This window comes from Diospyros lotus, chromosome 9, assembly GCF_014633365.1.
Source record: "Diospyros lotus cultivar Yz01 chromosome 9, ASM1463336v1, whole genome shotgun sequence".
In the NCBI taxonomy this organism is placed as follows: domain Eukaryota; kingdom Viridiplantae; phylum Streptophyta; class Magnoliopsida; order Ericales; family Ebenaceae; genus Diospyros; species Diospyros lotus.
Window position 1 is genome coordinate 6,797,399 of NC_068346.1, and position 17,970 is coordinate 6,815,368.

At 37.4% G+C, this 17,970-nt stretch overlaps 2 protein-coding genes across 2 annotated transcripts; one reads left to right on the forward strand and one right to left on the reverse strand.

The window, feature by feature from the left end:
- Window positions 1–6,367: 6,367 nt before the first annotated feature.
- On the forward strand, window positions 6,368–8,834 carry LOC127810139 (protein RGF1 INDUCIBLE TRANSCRIPTION FACTOR 1). Its single transcript, XM_052349415.1, has 4 exons — window positions 6,368–6,472; window positions 6,559–6,834; window positions 7,338–7,493; window positions 7,640–8,834. The coding sequence occupies exons 2-4, from the start codon at window positions 6,580–6,582 to the stop codon at window positions 7,919–7,921; spliced, it is 693 nt and encodes a 230-aa protein (XP_052205375.1). The 5' UTR covers window positions 6,368–6,472; window positions 6,559–6,579; the 3' UTR covers window positions 7,922–8,834.
- Window positions 8,835–12,294: 3,460 nt separating this feature from the next.
- On the reverse strand, window positions 12,295–15,496 carry LOC127810627 (putative late blight resistance protein homolog R1A-10). Its single transcript, XM_052350196.1, has one exon. It carries the CDS (start codon window positions 15,374–15,376, stop codon window positions 12,725–12,727), a length of 2,652 nt encoding a protein of 883 aa, XP_052206156.1. The 5' UTR covers window positions 15,377–15,496; the 3' UTR covers window positions 12,295–12,724.
- Between the last annotated feature and the right edge of the window lie 2,474 nt (window positions 15,497–17,970).

Here is a 17,970-nt window from a genome sequence, read left to right on the forward strand (position 1 = left end):
ATGTTGGGATATTCATTTATTGAGTATGCTTGGACACGGACATTCTAGCTTGGTTAGGTTGCATCCAGCACGGGCATATGTATCGCGTGTGGCTTACTATGTGGGCGGAGCATGGCCTGATGCCTGGATGTATGGGCGCCAATGTATCATGTTGATGCTCACTACGCCATTGCATATCTATGTGCATTGCATGGCTACTGGTAGTTATTAGTTCTCGGACGGGAGTACCATTCCGAGAGAGCCTATGGCTCGGGTGTCAGGAGTACTGACATGGACAGATGACGGGAGTACCGACATGGACGGGTGACGGGAGTACCGACCTGAGACAGCGCGCGCAGGTTTGTTGGAGATACATGTTGCCTTTCCGGGCAACGGCTGGTTGGTATGGGACTTGGGTGCCGTATGTCTTGTGTGAGCCCCAAGGACTGGTATGTGCTTTTATTATGTTATGCTATTGTGTTGTAGCGTCTCATGGCTTGTGTGTACCTGGAGGTTTATACTGGGGAGAGTGTTCTGGATATGTTCAGCCTTCAGCCTTTCTTTTCTTATGCTTAATGAGTCTCTCGACTCACTTTGCCTTCCATCATTCCAAGTAGTGGCAGCGTGGGCCATGGCAAGGGAGTCATCTTTTAGCAGCATAGTCGGTATGGTGTACAGGCAGTCCTGTCAATCCCTGTCAACTTTGATAGTTGAGTAGGATGTACTCTATTATTTTTACTGTGCTAGGTTTTTCCTCGAGTCTCGTGTATATTGGCACAGGAGTCTGTGTTTATTTATTTATCATGTAATCGCTGTGTTAGCGGGGTACCCGTAGTGCTTGCATGTGTTTAGCTTGGTTTCTGCTGTTTTTATTTTCGTGTATGCATGCCAGAGTGGTTCTTGTCTTGTATGTTCCATTCTTTTCCCTTCCGTAAGTGCTCCCGTTTGGGTAGTCCAGGTGGTTGGGGATATCCGGATGGGGTTGCTTACAGTCACTCATTCACATTCCTAGTGGTGGTGGCCTACGACGATGTTGATTGGGGTTAGGGGCCAGACTATAACAGTGGTTAGGCGTGAGTGAGCAGATATGGGTTAGTGGCATGGGAGTCATCTTTTAGCAGCATAGTCGGTATGGTGTACAGGCAGTCTTGTCAATCCCTGTCAACTTTGATAGTTGAGTAGGATGTACTCTATTATTTTTACTATGCTAGGTCTTTCCTCGAGTCTCGTGTATATTGGCACAGGAGTCTGTGTTTATTTATTTATCATGTAACCGCTGTGTTAGCGGGGTACCCGTAGTGCTTGCATGTGTTTAGCTTCGTTTCTGCTGTTCTTATTTTCGTGTATGCATGCCAGAGTGGTTCTTGTCTTGTATGTTCCATTCTTTTCCCTTCCGTAAGTGCTCCCGTTTGGGTAGTCCAGGTGGTTGGGGATATCCGGGCAGGGGTGCTTACAGTCACTCACTCACATTCCTAGTGCTGGTGGCCTACGACGATGTTGATTGGAGTTAGGGGCCAGACTATAACAGTGGTTAGGCGTGAGTGAGCATATATGGGTTAGTGGCATGGGAGTCATCTTTTAGCAGCATAGTCGGTATGGTGTACAGGCAGTCTTGTCAATCCCTGTCAACTTTGATAGTTGAGTAGGATGTACTCTATTATTTTTACTGTGTTAGGTCTTTCCTCGAGTCTCGTGTATATTGGCACAGGAGTCTGTGTTTATTTATTTATCATGTAACCGCTGTGTTAGCGGGGTACCCGTAGTGCTTGCATGTGTTTAGCTTCGTTTCCGCTGTTTTTATTTTTGTGTATGCATGCCAGAGTGGTTCTTGTCTTGTATGTTCCATTCTTTTCCCTTCCGTAAGTGCTCCCGTTTGGGTAGTCCAGGTGGTTGGGGATATCCGGGCGGGGGTGCTTGCAGTCACTCACTCACATTCCTAGTGCTGGTGGCCTACGACGATGTTGATTGGGGTTGGGGGCCAGACTATAACAGTGGTTAGGCGTGAGTGAGCAGATATGGGTTAGTGGCATGGGAGTCATCTTTTAGCAGCATAGTCGGTATGGTGTACAGGCAGTCCTGTCAATCCCTGTTAACTTTGATAGTTGAGTAGGATGTACTCTATTATTTTTTTTGTGCTAGGTCTTTCCTCGAGTCTCGTGTATATTGGCACAGGAGTCTGTGTTTATTTATTTATCATGTAACCGCTGTGTTAGCGGGGTACCCGTAGTGCTTGCATGTGTTTAGCTTCGTTTCTGCTGTTCTTATTTTCGTGTATGCATGCCAGAGTGGTTCTTGTCTTGTATGTTCCATTCTTTTCCCTTCCGTAAGTGCTCCCGTTTGGGTAGTCCAGGTGGTTGGGGATATTCGGGCAGGGGTGCTTACAGTCACTCACTCACATTCCTAGTGTTGGTGGCCTACGACGATGTTGATTGGAGTAAGGGGCCAGACTATAACAGTGGTTAGGCGTGAGTGAGCAGATATGGGTTAGTGGCATGGGAGTCATCTTTTAGCAGCATAGTCGGTATGGTGTACAGGCAATCTTGTCAATCCCTGTCAACTTTGATAGTTGAGTAGGATGTACTCTATTATTTTTACTGTGTTAGGTCTTTCCTCGAGTCTCGTGTATATTGGCACAGGAGTCTGTGTTTATTTATTTATCATGTAACCGCTGTGTTAGCGGGGTACCCGTAGTGCTTGCATGTGTTTAGCTTCGTTTCCGCTGTTTTTATTTTTGTGTATGCATGCCAGAGTGGTTCTTGTCTTGTATGTTCCATTCTTTTCCCTTCCGTAAGTGCTCCCGTTTGGGTAGTCCAGGTGATTGGGAATATCCGGGCGGGGGTGCTTACAGTCACTCACTCACATTCCTAGTGCTGGTGGCCTACGACGATGTTGATTGCTGTTAGGGGCCAGACTATAGCAGTGGTTAGGCGTGAGTGAGCAGATATGGGTTAGTGGCATGGGAGTCATCTTTTAGCAGCATAGTCGGTATGGTGTACAGGCAGTCCTGTCAATTCCTGTTAACTTTGATAGTTGAGTAGGATGTACTCTATTATTTTTTTTGTGCTAGGTCTTTCATCGAGTCTCGTGTATATTGGCACAGGAGTCTGTGTTTATTTATTTATCATGTAACCGCTGTGTTAGCGGGGTACCCGTAGTGCTTGCATGTGTTTAGCTTCGTTTCTGCTGTTCTTATTTTCGTGTATGCATGCCAGAGTGGTTCTTGTCTTGTATGTTCCATTCTTTTCCCTTCCGTAAGTGCTCCCGTTTGGGTAGTCCAGGTGGTTGGGGATATCCGGGCAGGGGTGCTTACAGTCACTCACTCACATTCCTAGTGCTGGTGGCCTACGACGATGTTGATTGGAGTTAGGGGCCAGACTATAACAGTGGTTAGGCGTGAGTGAGCATATATGGGTTAGTGGCATGGGAAGTGAGCGATCGGTTGGTTTGGCAACATAGGAGATGGGCAAGCAATAACGCGATGGAGTGGGCAGTCATTTTCTTTTGTCACTAGCATAGAGGTGCGTGTTGTTTGAAGTTGTAACACCCTCCTCAGTTGTCTTTCGACAGTTATCTACTGCGAGCCTATTTCCTCTCTTGTAGTAATAAGACATGTGGCACGTTCGCATTAACTTGGTTAATGTGAAGCCTATGTTGAGGGGTCCAACAAGTCCCTGCTCCCTAAATTTAGAGGACAAAATTGTTAGTGTTGAATATGTCTTTAGCCTAAATTTTATACATATATACATTCATTAACTTTCACCAACATATGACTCATAAATATGTATGCTTTTTTTTTTTTGTAAATAATATGTATGCATTTTTATATTTACATATGTAAATATATGTACATACATATATTTTACATTTATTTATGTATATATATACAGTTATATATACCTATGCATGTATATATATATGTGAACATATATTTGTACTTAATACATAAATATATGCATATATGGATACATACAATGTACGCATGTACATATACTATATTTGTATTACATACATATATGTATGCTTATTGTAAATATATATATACATGTGTGTGTATGTATAAGTATTTTAATTGTGAGAATAAAATAATTTTAAAATGTAAAATTAAATATTAAAATTTTATTTTGTAGTAAATATTTCTGTAATGGATCTTGATTTGGTCTAGATCCATCAAATCCATTTGATCTAGACCCAAATAAATCTAAATCAAATCTAAACGGATTTGGATATTATGGACTTGGACCAGATTTGATTTAAAACAAAATAATTTCTCAATTATTTTTTGAAATTTTAACTAATTTTATTTAATATTTCATTTAAATTATTTTTTTCTTATTTTATCAAATCCATCTTCAATTTTTTGTTTTTTTTATTTGCATCAATAACTGAATCAATTATCTAAAAGACTATCGTAAAGATATAATATTATACATATTATCTATTATTATTTTAAAATTTTTATTATAATTTTTAAAAAATGATTTTTTTAACAATAATAAATCATTTATTTAAAGCAAAAGTCAGGAAAGGAACTCTCGCTGACAACAATATTATTAAATTATTATAAATAAAAATAAAAACATTCACATAAACTTTCAAATCAGATTCAATACGTTCAATGGAATTGACCGAAAACTAAACCCAAGACAAGAGAGAGAGAGAGATTGGTGACGAGTTGACTCTTTGTTACTTATTTAAATCCTAAAATACATTTTAATTTTATTCTAATATCCAATGTATTCAATAATTGAGATATTTTTTAAATTCAAACAACAATAAAAGAAGATAAATATTCAACTTTGTTTAATTTTAAAATTACAAAATTTAGTATTTTTTTTAAATTTTACATTTATTTTGAAAATTTCAGAATTTCAGTACACAAGAAACATATTTGCTTAAATAAAATAATAAAAGAATTATTAAAAAATGACTAAAATCTCATTTTTTTAAATCTGTATTTTAGAAGTATAATAAAATTTTCAAATAACACAATATAACTATAGATATTTAGAATATTTTTATTTAAAGTAAGTGAATTTGCCTAAATCTTGACTTGAGTAATAAGAAAATAGTGCCTTTTGTAAGAATATGTTTGATTTAATTTTTTAATCTATAAATTATAATATAAAATTAGATAAATTAATATATATATATATAAATAAATAATATTTACACGTAATGATCATAAAATAGAAATACTCATGATTAAGAATTCTACTTAAACAAATTTAAGGATACAAGTAAGTGTCCACGTCATCATCCGTGTAGAGTACTAAGGAAACCTCAACAAATCATGAGAGATCTTATCATTCGTTTGAATTGTGGTACAAATCATCATCATTTCAAGATTTACTTTTGTTTGGACTTATCATCATTATTATTATTAACTTCTTTTTAATTTTAAATACAAAAAGGATGAGATTTTCTTAATCCCTTAAATATCCCCTAAAATCAAAAGCACAATTAAGATTTTTTTTTTTTTAATCTTCCCACAAAATTAACAAAGCTAGGGAATCAAAATTATTTAATTTTCAATTTATGTGTCTCCAAAAACATTTAAAAATATGGGTGCATGCATATGCCATCTATATATATATATATATATATATATCATCATTGCTGCTACAATACAATACAATAAAAAGGCATCAACTTTTAAATTCTCTAAATACCAATTTCTAAAAAATCACTTAAAAATTACATTTTACTTTCAATGCATGCATCCAAAAAATATTCCATAAACGTTGGTGCATGCTTATGCCATCCATCCATATATCATCATTATCATCAACATATCAATCAATCAATCTACTGTGGCAACATTTCTCAAATTTTTAAATTTTCCAAATATATATATTTTTTGGGTTTTCATGGTTTAATTAAACAAGATGTATATTATTTGAATTTTTTGAGTTTATTTTTGGATGCATGTATCTCCAAAAATATTCTAAAAATGTTAGTGCATGCATACTTGATATAATACATGTACCATTCATTATTATCGAGATATCAATTTAAGGTGTTAAAATTTTAAGTTTTTGAAATAATTATGGTTATTATCCCTATTATTATATTAAATAAATAATAAGAGATCATGTATTTAATTATTCAACAACATTATATTAATTTTATAAAATTATTTTCACTTAATTTTAATATATATAAAGAAACAATTACAGGCATTGAAATTATTATTATAAATAAAAAACACAGAAAGTCGCAGTCGCCACAGCATTAAAACAGCTGTAATTTTAGATTTACAGAATTTTAAAAAAATAAAGCAACAATTCATGAATTTCCGTTTCCATTTTTATTTAATTCAACCTTTCCATGCTCATATTTCTTAAAATAAGTCGAAAAAACAAAACTTTCCATCAAATCCCACACCCATAAAGTTTCCTCTCTCTCTCTCTCTCTCTCTCCACTTTCCCTCGCACCCATTAATTTTCTCGGATTTTCTCTCTTCGTTGCTGCGCAATTCGGAAGTTCACTCCCGGTGAGTACTGCTGTCCCTTTCAACATTTTTTCCCCTTCTTTTTGTTTCAGTTTGGTTACAACTCAAAAGGGTACCCATTTTTTTAGGTTGGATACACGAATAGTTTGATGAAGAAGAAGAAATCGGAATGGGTTTCTACTCTGCTTCACAGCAAGTTCTTTGATTCCTGCGACGATCACAGGGACCTTCGCAAGAGCGAGAAGAATGTGTTCTGTATCGACTGTAATCTTTGCTTCTGTAAGCATTGCATCACTTCTTCTGCTCATTGCCATCACCGCTGGCTCCAAATCTGCAAGTATGTCTACCATGATGTTGCTCGGCTTCAAGACATTCAAAAGTATCTTGACTGTTCAAAAATTCAGGTCTGGTTTCAATTTCAATTTCTTTGATTGATTTCCAATGTCGGGTATTAATTGCTGCTGCCAGAACTAAATGTCTCTTCTGAATTGTTGATCTGTTCATTGGATCTTGACATCCTGTGCGTTTGAATTGTCGTGGCGTTTCGTATCTGATTTCGTGTTTCGATAGGCAACGAAGAAATAGATGATAAGGTTTGATCTTGAAACGAGTAATGGCGTCGTAGTTATCCAAATTACCACGTTGTTAGTTCTAGTTAGCTGAATTCGATTGGCCGGGCTGTTTTGAAATCTGTTGAGATATCGCCGCTGGTGTTCGTAGTTATCTGTAAAAATTGACAAATTATCAACTGGTACATTTGCTAATTTGCTTGATCGGAATTTTTAGTTGTTTGTTCCATTTTACTCTTCGACATTAAATTGGGAATTAGTCCAAGTTCGTTTTGTAGAGAATTGTTCCTTAATTGCATGGACTAATGAATGAAATCAATGGTGGCTTGAATTAGCAGACTTATAAAATCAACGGGGAGAAGGCTGTTCATTTAAATCCCCGCCCTCTTCCCAAAGATAACAAGACATCGAAATCTAAGAGTGGCTTGTCGTGCGAGGCTTGTGGAAGGCACATTCAAGATTATCCCAATCGCTTCTGCTCCATCGCGTGCAAGGTAATTTATTTCTTGGAGAAATTATCCCAAATATCAAAATTGTTGGTTGTTATCTTGATTGGATGCTTCAATTTGTTGCTCTGAGCAAAGAAAAAGAAGAAAAGCTTAAATTTTTATGCCATTGTTCTTGAAACTATGGTCTCCAGGTCTCAGTGGACGAGGAGATATCGAATACTGACAGCAACAATAAGCCAATGTCAGTCTCAGTCCCAGTACCAGAACTTGGTGGTTTGTCATTGAAGGAGGAGTACTATGATCCCGAATCAAATACAAACGAAAAAGACTCGTCCTGCCTCTCATTCAAGGACTCGTCTTTCTGCCTGAGTGAATCATCGGAAGAGATTCAAGCGTGGAGAAGATCGATATTGAAGCCGAAGAAGCATCCACGCAAGAGAAAGGGCGTGCCTCGCAGGGCTCCTCTCCGCTAATGAAGGATTCATTGATGAAAAGTAGTGATTTCCTCCTTGTTCTTGAATTCTGTTCATCTTTTCACAGCTTCTGGTTTAAGTTAAGGTACAAGCACAATAAATCCACATGCATATATGATCAACGAATAGAAAATTGACAACCAAACGGCCCCCATTTTTGGGTTTTAGTTGTTTTAGTTGGAATATGTCCCATCTTTTCTGGGAAGATGCCGAGTTCTTGTGGTTGTACAGAACATGTGTGATAGTGCTTTTTTCTTTTTGCTGCAACATTTGGAAATATATGGCTCGTGTTCAAATCTGCTGTGCCTTTTCTTTTTCTTCATCCCGTTTTTCCACCATGATCCATGTTTGAGTAATGATATTGGGCCCGGAATCCGTTGGTTGAGCGGCGTGACAGAATGACCAAAATACTCTTTGAATCGATTGAGTTTATTAGATAAGCTTGACTTGGGGTGTTTTCTAATGGGTTGAATTCAATTGATACGAGATATTGTAGGGGTTGGCTTTGGCGTTGGCGTTGATGCTTTTTGAACATTGAAAATAATAAAGAGGGGGGTGTTTTCTTTTTGGGCAGAGTCGACGTGAAAGTAGAGGTTTTGTCTCAATCTTTGTCGGATGAGTGATTGGGGGGTGGGGGGTTGAGGTTTTGTCCGTATGGGGATGGTGTTGGGCCCTTTAATCCCACACATTATGGCAATAAATGCTTGATTTATGGTTGAATGGCAGACAAAATTAGGCTGCCAAAAGGGGTAGATGGTCAGAATCCGGCGCCCGACGATGCCATCTTTTGCCTGGCCTGCATTCCGCACATGGATGACTAGACTATTCCATTTCACATCAATATATAATGAGTTATGCTATTTGTACAGGTAAACCTTTATTAATTGGGCTACCGTAGAGATATATTGCGATAAATTAGAAATATTTTAGATATAAATTAAAGTAATTTATTGTAAAAAAATGAATTTAAGTGAAAAAAGAGAGAGAAGACGAGATAAGCAGGAAACGACCAAACCCCTCTTCTCCATCGACAAAGCCACTGCTCCCGTCTTTTGTCATTGGATTTGTGTCATCGTTTTGGCCAATTTGCCTATAATCAATTGCTCTTGTCTTCGTTGTTCCTCAACCTTCTGTCTCTGGCTTCCTTGAGACCATTTTTCTACTACGAGCCATAGCATCACCATTCTCCTCTCAATATCGCCATAGCCACCGCCTCTAAGCTCTCCGTGAAGGCATTGCTACTGCAAAACCACTAGTCGTCTTCGTCACCGACCTCTCCCCCTCCATCTTTTTGTTGATTCACCTCAAGTGGCCACCGATATCTTTTTTCGAGTAATTAGAGGGACATAGAAAATGAAGCACTGTTCATTGAATTTAGTTTTGTATGTGATAGGGTGATGATGTTCTTTGCAAAACTCAGGAATTTAAGGAAAAAAAAATGAAAATTTGTACTCACAATAATTTGATAGCAATACTAATTACTTGAATATCATATTATTTTCTCTCCCTCGCTATGTTTTGCTCTATTTACTTAGTAATTCCAGAGGCAATCGAGGTCCACCAATCCACCATAGTTCATGGGAATGATGGGATCGTTTTCTTCAAGTGAGAACACTGGTTTGGAGTATCTCTACGTGTTTGATTCGTTGTTCTGAAGCAAAATTCGCAATAGAGAGTGATCCTGCACCGAATTAGTATATGGGCAATGGAAGCCTTCGATGCTTGGCTCGAATTGAGCGGAAAAAGGTGAGGCTGGAGCAGAAACTTTTGCGAAGAGCGATGAACAGGAGGAGGAAGCTGCCAGGTGTTGTTGGAGTTGTCTATCATTTATCACTAGGGCAAAATCGTCATTTAATTGCACCTATAAACCATTGTGTAAAACTCATTCTCTACAAATAGCATTACTTATATATAATTTGTCTTACCAAGCCCCCTATGTGGCTCATGTCATGAGCAGCAAAATTATGTTTTTGAGATTAAAAAGGTCTTAGATTTGAATTGTAAAAATAGTAAGTGAAAATTTTCAAGATGGAGTTTGCTACTTGTACATAGAACCTTGCACACAGTCTTACACATATATGATAAAATGGTGAAAATATCTCTTTCAAATTCCCAAATCTCTAAATTAATAACACATTTAGAGGGTTGTGGTCGTCACCTGTGCCACCACCCATCGTCCACAAAAACTCACCTCTGTTGCCAGTCACACCTACTGTCACCCCACTTGCCTGTACCCACCCTCGTCGCTAATCCAGAAATTCTCAAATTGAAACCCACAAACCTCCGAGGCCTTGAGAGAGAAAGGGAAATTGTCGGCCATGGACTTTCGATCGAATTTCACGGATGAAGTCTGATTTTGGCGACCATGAATGAACTCCGATCGAAAGATAGGGAGGAGGGAGGATGCAACGACGGTCGACAAAAAGTGATGAGAAGATGCAACGGCGATCGACGTGAAGAGAGGTGAAAGTGGCGATCAACAGTTATTGGAGGCGGCTATGGGAAGAGAAGAGTGAAGAGACAAAGGCAGCTATGAGAAGGGAAGGAAAAATAATTTTATAAATTGGATGAGGGTATTTTTATTATTTTGATACATTTTCATTATCCATTATGTACAAATAACATAATTTTTTTTAAGATTAGATTTAGAGATGCCTCTTTACCAAGCTATAGATTTTGAAGATTGGATTTGGAAATTTTAAAAAAAAAAAGAGTTAAGATTTAGAGTGTCAAAGATAATTTTAATAAAATTTGAGAATTAAATAAATATCTAGAACTATTTCCTAAGATAATAGTTGTGGGTTGACATTAATAGTAAAAATAAATATATAAAAATAAAATAATCTTGGGACAACAATCTTTGAATTAAAAAGAAAACTAATCAAGTGTAGGAATGTCTTTTCACTGAATAAAAAATTAAATACATGGTAAGATTATGCAACATAATAATAACACATGTCACCTTGTGGTGGAGCCCAGGCTATGGCTATTTTAACAAAAATGAATAAAGCAACCAACTTAAAAAACAACTTAATTAATTGATTTCTCCAATGAGACAAGAAAATTGAGTAGCATAAGTATATTAATATTATTTAAACACTTAACTGTAAAATTTTAGACGAGGTATATATGTTAATATATTATATATTTATTTAATATAGTGATGTGCATAAATTAAATCAACGCCGTCTTTTTAAATTTCAGTTTAAATTTTATTTGTGTCACGATATACTCTAATAACCTATATTTAGGTTTAACAATTAAATTTATGAATAATAATTTTGTCAAAAAATATAACAATAATAACTTGGATTGTATAGTCTTTTTTGTAAAAAAAAAAATTATTAAAAAATTCTGGTGATAGGGAAACTATTTAAATTTAAGGAAAAAATTCCACCATATTGCTATCAGATTCTTGATTTGCACAATCAGAAAAGTCAACTAAAATATTATCAATAAATATAAATTATATTATTAATTCTTAAACTTCGAACTTTATAATAAGTTGGTCACTATAATTTTTGTTATCACAGTTACTAAATTTTGCTTTTTTATTAAAATTTAATCTCTCTTTTGATTTTTTTGCCATTCTGTTAATAAAAATTCATGTAATTTATATTAATTTTTAATATTAATATGAATATCAAATCAAAGTTTATGTTAATTTTAACATTAAATAATTTTTAAATTTATATTAATATAAATTATAATAATTTTTTATAAGAGAATTTGATTAAAAGTCAAAAGAGGGGCCGAAGTATAATAAAAATTAAAGTTTACTGATTATGATAACAAAATTGAAATACAATGACTAATTTATCATTAGAGTGCAAAGTTTAAGGATTAATAGTGTTATTTCTCTTCATAAAAAATAATTCAACAAGGTTAAATTCAACCACACTCATTTAGATGATTTATTAGGATAATTCCTATTTTTTATAAAAAAGAATAATTGGTATTTTAATAAAAATGTGATTTCCACATAATAATTTTTGTGAGAATTTAGGGTTTAGCAATATAAGGTGTATTTGGGAAGTGAAAATTGATTAGCTAATTATGGAATAGATTTTGTGCAGTTGGGAAAGATGGTTCAGATTTATGCCCAAACTGGCTGCCATCTAATCTTTGTGCCTCAAACAGCAACAGGAATTGAATTTAATGGTCAAGAATATTTATTAAAATTATATATCAATAATTAATAATAAACAACATATCAAACAGGAGTCTGATAATACTCTTATTTACTTATTTTTATTTCAAAATTAATATATGATTATTATGGGTTTATAATATTTTATGAAATATATGAAGTTTAAAGATACATACGACACCTTTATGATACAAAATGATTATTTCTATCTGAAATGCAATAATTCATCATCTTTATATGTTGTATTTAATAACTCTTATTATTTAAGAATAGGATTTGACATTTGAAATTCTTCAGAAACAATAGAAGCAATCCTCTAATTCAGTTCATGAAGGCCTGGCGCTTGTATTCATTCATATGGGTTGCCGACTAATAGGATATTGGTACGAGTGAGTGCAGGAGAAATTTATGAAAATCTTATCTGGCCAAACAATTTGTGTTAAAACACAAAAGGAATCCACTCACCGCAAATCGTAAACAAATTAACGAAAACTTGAAAAAGAGTCCATGCCTACAATTCCACCGCAAGCAACAAGATAATTCTCTAAGCAAATAAATTAACTTCACGGCTGTAGATAATTGGTCATACCTCTTGATTATCAAGCATCCTCTCAATCCATGGTGTTGAGAAAAAACGAAGCCACATGTTATGGTTATGGTTCTGGAGGATACACAAGGAGCTTGAGGCCTTGGTGCAGTTCATGCTTTTGCTTCTGAATTTCCTTGGCAGAAGCCACAGCAGTACGGGAGGCATGATGCAGCTCTAAGACATGAAGTGAAGATACATCACCCAGGCCCGAAGGCACTTCTTGTAGTTTTTCACAGTACTTGAGAATGAGACGTTGAAGTCTAGGGAAGTGATGACTTGAAGCCTCCCAGTTCACTAAATCGGTCTTCCCAATCTGTAGGAATCTAAGTCTCCGAAAGCCTCCATCCTGTGTTTGCCAGCATTTTCCCCTAAAGGCATTGTTTTTCAATTTCAACACCTCAAGCTTAGGCAACATCCCCAGTGTAGACATATGCTGCCAGTCCACAAGGGTATCTGCCAAAGTTAGCTTCTTCAGGTTTGGTGGGAATTTGTACAGTTGGGGGAGGGTACCGCCGCAAGGAGGATTAGGGAATGTGTCATTCAACAGCTTCAAAGCCACAAGGTGATCCAGCTGGGTAAGGTTATCGAACATGTTGCGGCCTCCCTTTTCCTCCAGGAGCACAGCTAATTTGCCGCGTATTCCTAGTTTCTTGAGGTTGGGAGTCCTCGCTAGAATATCTCCAGTACAACTTTCAGGGGACAGTGCAGAAATAGTTTGCAGGTTGCTCCTTACCAGAGGGTCTTTCCCATCCTTTCGAACATTAGCTGGAGGGCCGTGCAAACGACATGATGCATTTGTGTGTATATGTCTCAGTTGCAACATTCTCCAAATATCAGCTTTGACCTTCAGGTTTCGCGATGATGTTTCAATGATAATCGTTTGAAGGTTCCATAGGTCAGAGATTGAATCGGGAAGCACCTCAAAATTACCGTAGAGGGCAATATACCTCAAATGAACTAGTTCTTTCATCTTGACAGGGAAAAGGGAGAGTCTGACCGACCCTATATCCAACACCCTGAGCAATTTAAAGGCTTCATGGATGAAAGAAGTATACTCTCTGCACAACTCTGTTTCTTCAACGGGGAAGCACAAGAAAGAGCGCACATGTGGATCAGAAGGTTTTGAAGAGATATAGTCCAGAACACGGGAATGGATACAAAGACGGCGATATTGGTTGATGATAGGGGTGAAAGGCAAACCGGGAACTTCAATGGAACCTTTAATGTCGTGGAGAAACTGCTCCTCTGTAGCTTCTCTTAAGCATAGATTTCGCAGCATATCATGAATGCGACACGTTTTGATTCCCCCATCAGACCTCCTCTTCTCAACCAACAATAAGTTCCTGTCAACAAGATCCTCCAACTGTTCCTCCGCTGTATCCTCCAATCTTATTTCCCCAACCTGCTGGATAAATCCCTCAGCCACCCACAATTGGATCAGCTTCCACACGGGGATCTCATAGTCCTCTGGGAAGACTCCCAAATACAGGAAACAGGCCTTCAAGTGATAGGGCAAGTAGTTGTAACTCAGAGCTAGAATGTCCATGCATTGCTTAGGGTCTCTAGCAACGTAAGAACTCACCCTTTTAGCAACCTTCTCCCACCAGTCACAGGTTTTCTCTTTCTTCATCAGAAGCCCTGCAATCACCACAATTGCTAGTGGCAAGCCGCCACATTCCTTTGCAATTCCCCTCCCCAGATCCTTCAGCTCTGGCGGGCATTTTTCTTTCCGGAAAACCTTCTTTTCAAGTAACTCCCAACTCTCATCGTCGTTCAGAAAGCGCAGCAAGTAAGGATTCCTATCGGTGGCATGGATCGCAACTTCATTGTTCCGACTTGTTAACAATATCCTACTTTTATTATTGTTCTTGGGGAAGGCCATTTTGAGGTCATCCCAAGCCCCTTTTGTCCACACATCATCCAGCACAACTAAGTATCTTCCACGCTGCAAAATCACCCTCAGCTCATCGGCGAGCTTTTCGGCACTCCATCTATGCATTTCATCAGCTAGCATATCCAGCGAACTCAAAATCCCTAGGAAAACCTCTTTCCGATTGTAATCTTGAGAAACATAAACCCAAGCTCGGATATAGAATTCAAACTCAATTGCAGGATCGGTAAAGATTTTTCTAGCCAAAGTGGTCTTACCTAAACCCCCCATTCCAATCACAGCCACAACTTCAACCTCCTCTTTCCCTCCAGCATTCAATCCATCAATCACCTCCTCGGCCACTTCGTCGAACCCTACGACATTCTCTTCCTCGACGACCGGAGCCTTCTTCTCAGGTGATCCCCGGCCGGAGGTCTCGCGGAGCTGCAAAGCCTCCAATCCGAACGACTGTTTCCGGTAAATCTCGTCGACTTTCTCCCGGATGGACTGGATCTCCCTGGCCAGGCCGCGAAGCTTCGCTGAATAGTCGATGCCGTGAATGAGCCTGGCCACGGGGCCCCTGGACCTCTGAAAGGCGGTGTGTGCCACGAAGGTGTCGATTAGGTCTTCGGATTTGTAGACGATGGCTCGGATCTGCCTGACCAGCTCTTTGACGATCTCGTAATCGTTGCGCTTCTCGGACGAATCCTTGAGGAAGGCCTTGAACATGCTGAACTGGTTGTATAGGGATTCGACGTGCTCTTTGACATTAAGAATCAGATCGGCGTTGTAAACCAGAAGCTGTTTGAGGTTCAGCAGCAGAAATTCGACAGCAGCGTCGGCCATTTTTCTCGATCTGCAGGAAGCTCTCTACAAATGCTGGAAGATTCGATTGGTATCCATTTTCCTTGAGAAATCAGTTTTTAAGTTCTTTCAGGTTGCTGTTGCTGGTGGGCTGACTTTGACGTTGACGCTGACGTGCGCGACTCGGAAAATGCTTGGAAGTAGATGGTGACGAGAGGAAATGTTGATATGAAACACTCACTAAAGGAAGAATATTCCTTGGCCTTAATTTCTTTGGCAAAACTCACGCACTCTAAATCATAGATACCACAGGCAGGCCTTGATTGCATTTGCGCAATCGGATCAAACCCTCTTCTCCAAACTAATACCAGGCTGGCTGAGGCTCCCCTCCAATTAAAGAATTTCTCCCCCGTCACATGACACGAATAAATCCTTCAGCAACCCAAAACCAAATCAACCTCGAAGCAAGGATTTGAAAGTCCTCTGGAAATGCTCCTAAATACAGAAAGCGTGGCTTCCAGTGCAGTGATGAGGCAAGTGCCAGTAACTTAGTGTGCTTTCCTAGCTTGATTCCAATAGTCTCGCTTCTTCTCTTTGCTTGCAAGAATTCCACCTACCACAACAATTTCCAGTGGCAATCCCGGCTCGTTTGGGCTATTCGTTGGCCTAAATTCCCCCCGAGCTCTGGAGGACAAATTCCTTCTATTCCAAATACCTTGCTTCGCAGCAAGTCCCAACTCTCATCATGAGTTAAAAATCATAGGAAAAGAGGAGGCCTACTAGGACTGACATGACATGCAAAGCCACATCTGCCGGTGGACTTGTGAACAGAATCCTCTACTTCATTGTTGTCTTTTGGAAAACAATTCATCAAATCAATTCAGGCCTTGCTGTCCCATATATCATCCACCACAATCAAATATGACTTTCCCTTTAAGCATTCGTACAACTTTTCACCCAATTTGTTTTCACTCTTTTGATGAATCCCATTTGTATCCTGACAAAATGAACCCAAACGGTGAAGCAAAAAATCTCTCTTCTTGTATTCTTGAGAAACATATGCCCATCCACAAATAGGGAAGCAATAATTAAAAAGAGAATCATCACAAAATCTTTTAGCTAGAGTGGGCTTGCCTACTCCAGCCATCCCAACAATTGGAATAACCTCTCCATGTTTCTTTCTCCAAAAAGTTGATCTGATATGGTCCTCACCTCATCAACAAATCCCACCACTGTTTCCTCTTCCCAAGTTGGTTTACTAGCTTTTGGTGAATTTCCAACTTCTATGGCTCTCATGTTGTAAATTCTTGGTGGCCTGTTGGCTTTAGCTCCACTTTGGAATCTAAAGGTCACACATTTTAAGACTGGTAGAGAGAAAGAGAGAAGATAGGAAAACTTTACAATCTCACTCTTGATGGCTTTATTCTCTTGCTTAATAATAGCAACCTTAAATGAGTATTAAAATCTTCGACTAATTTTATGGATCAGATCGGCTTCTATTATCATCTTTATCCTCATGATACTACTTGATAGAGCTTAATTATATATATATATATATAAATTTATTTAATTTTAACTTCAATTTTGTGTTATTTTTTCTACTTAAAAGAGTGAGTTTATATGAATTTTATATAATTTGAATTTTTTTTAGGAAACAAGTAAAAGAAATAAATTCAAAGAATTGAGTTCTGAAGAAGATATTTTTGATTAATTTATAATATTAATTTTAATATTATGAATTATTGGAAAATTAATACTAAGAATTAATATTAAAAGAATTAAAAGGAGGAAAATTCGACAGAGGATGAAGACAAGGAGAGAATGAAGAGATCTCGGAAGCAGAAGATAAATTGAAGATAGAAAAGAATTCAAATTAAGAGAGGACTAGGGTGGCAGCGGAAATTAATATAAAAAGGGAGAAGGTGTAGTGAAGGAGGAGGGAGAGGAACGGAGGAGGCGGAAGTTGCAAGGCTGAAGCCGCAGCCAAGCAGCAAGCACGCAGCAGGCGGCCGCACGGCTTGGCAGAAGCCGCGAGGCGTTGTACGGAGCAGGCAGGCTAGTAGCAATGCAAGGCAGGCGGACGCGGGCTAGCAGCAGGCTGAAGCAGGCGGATCCGGTTCCATCTTTCTTATTCATTTAATTTTTATTTTAATTATATCTAGTAAATTTTTTTAAATAGGATTTAGAGTGATTCTAATTTTAAGATTATGTTATTATTTTCTTAATTTAATTTAAAACCCTATTATTATTAGTTCAACTTTTCTTGTTAATTTTTAATTTGGTTTTGCATTAATCTTTTCTCATTAATTTTTAGACGGATTCAAATTCGTTTTGCATTAATCTTTTCTTGTTATTTTTTATTTTTATTCATTCAATTAATTAATTAATTCAACTTAGATTAATTTAAAATTAATTTGATATTATAATCGAATCTTTGTAATATTGACATTCCTTTCATTATTATATATATATATTCGACTAAAGTACACTTTTTTAAATTAATTGTACATAAATAACATATCGTTGCTAGGGAAGGCAAAACGCATGTCCTTATACTTCTTGAACATAGCATCAAATACAATTATACTGATGGTGTTTTTAGCCACATACACCACATTTATAATTCGCCTTTCTAA

Bases quoted from the DNA above. Each gene is read 5' to 3' on its own strand.
- LOC127810139 (XM_052349415.1), top strand. From the start codon at position 6,580: ATGAAGAAGAAGAAATCGGAATGGGTTTCTACTCTGCTTCACAGCAAG. The intron at 6,835-7,337 runs GTCTGGTTTCAA...TTGAATTAGCAG, and splicing joins TTGACTGTTCAAAAATTCAG to ACTTATAAAATCAACGGGGA. The intron at 7,494-7,639 runs GTAATTTATTTC...TATGGTCTCCAG, and splicing joins TCTGCTCCATCGCGTGCAAG to GTCTCAGTGGACGAGGAGAT.
- LOC127810627 (XM_052350196.1), bottom strand. From the start codon at position 15,376: ATGGCCGACGCTGCTGTCGAATTTCTGCTGCTGAACCTCAAACAGCTT.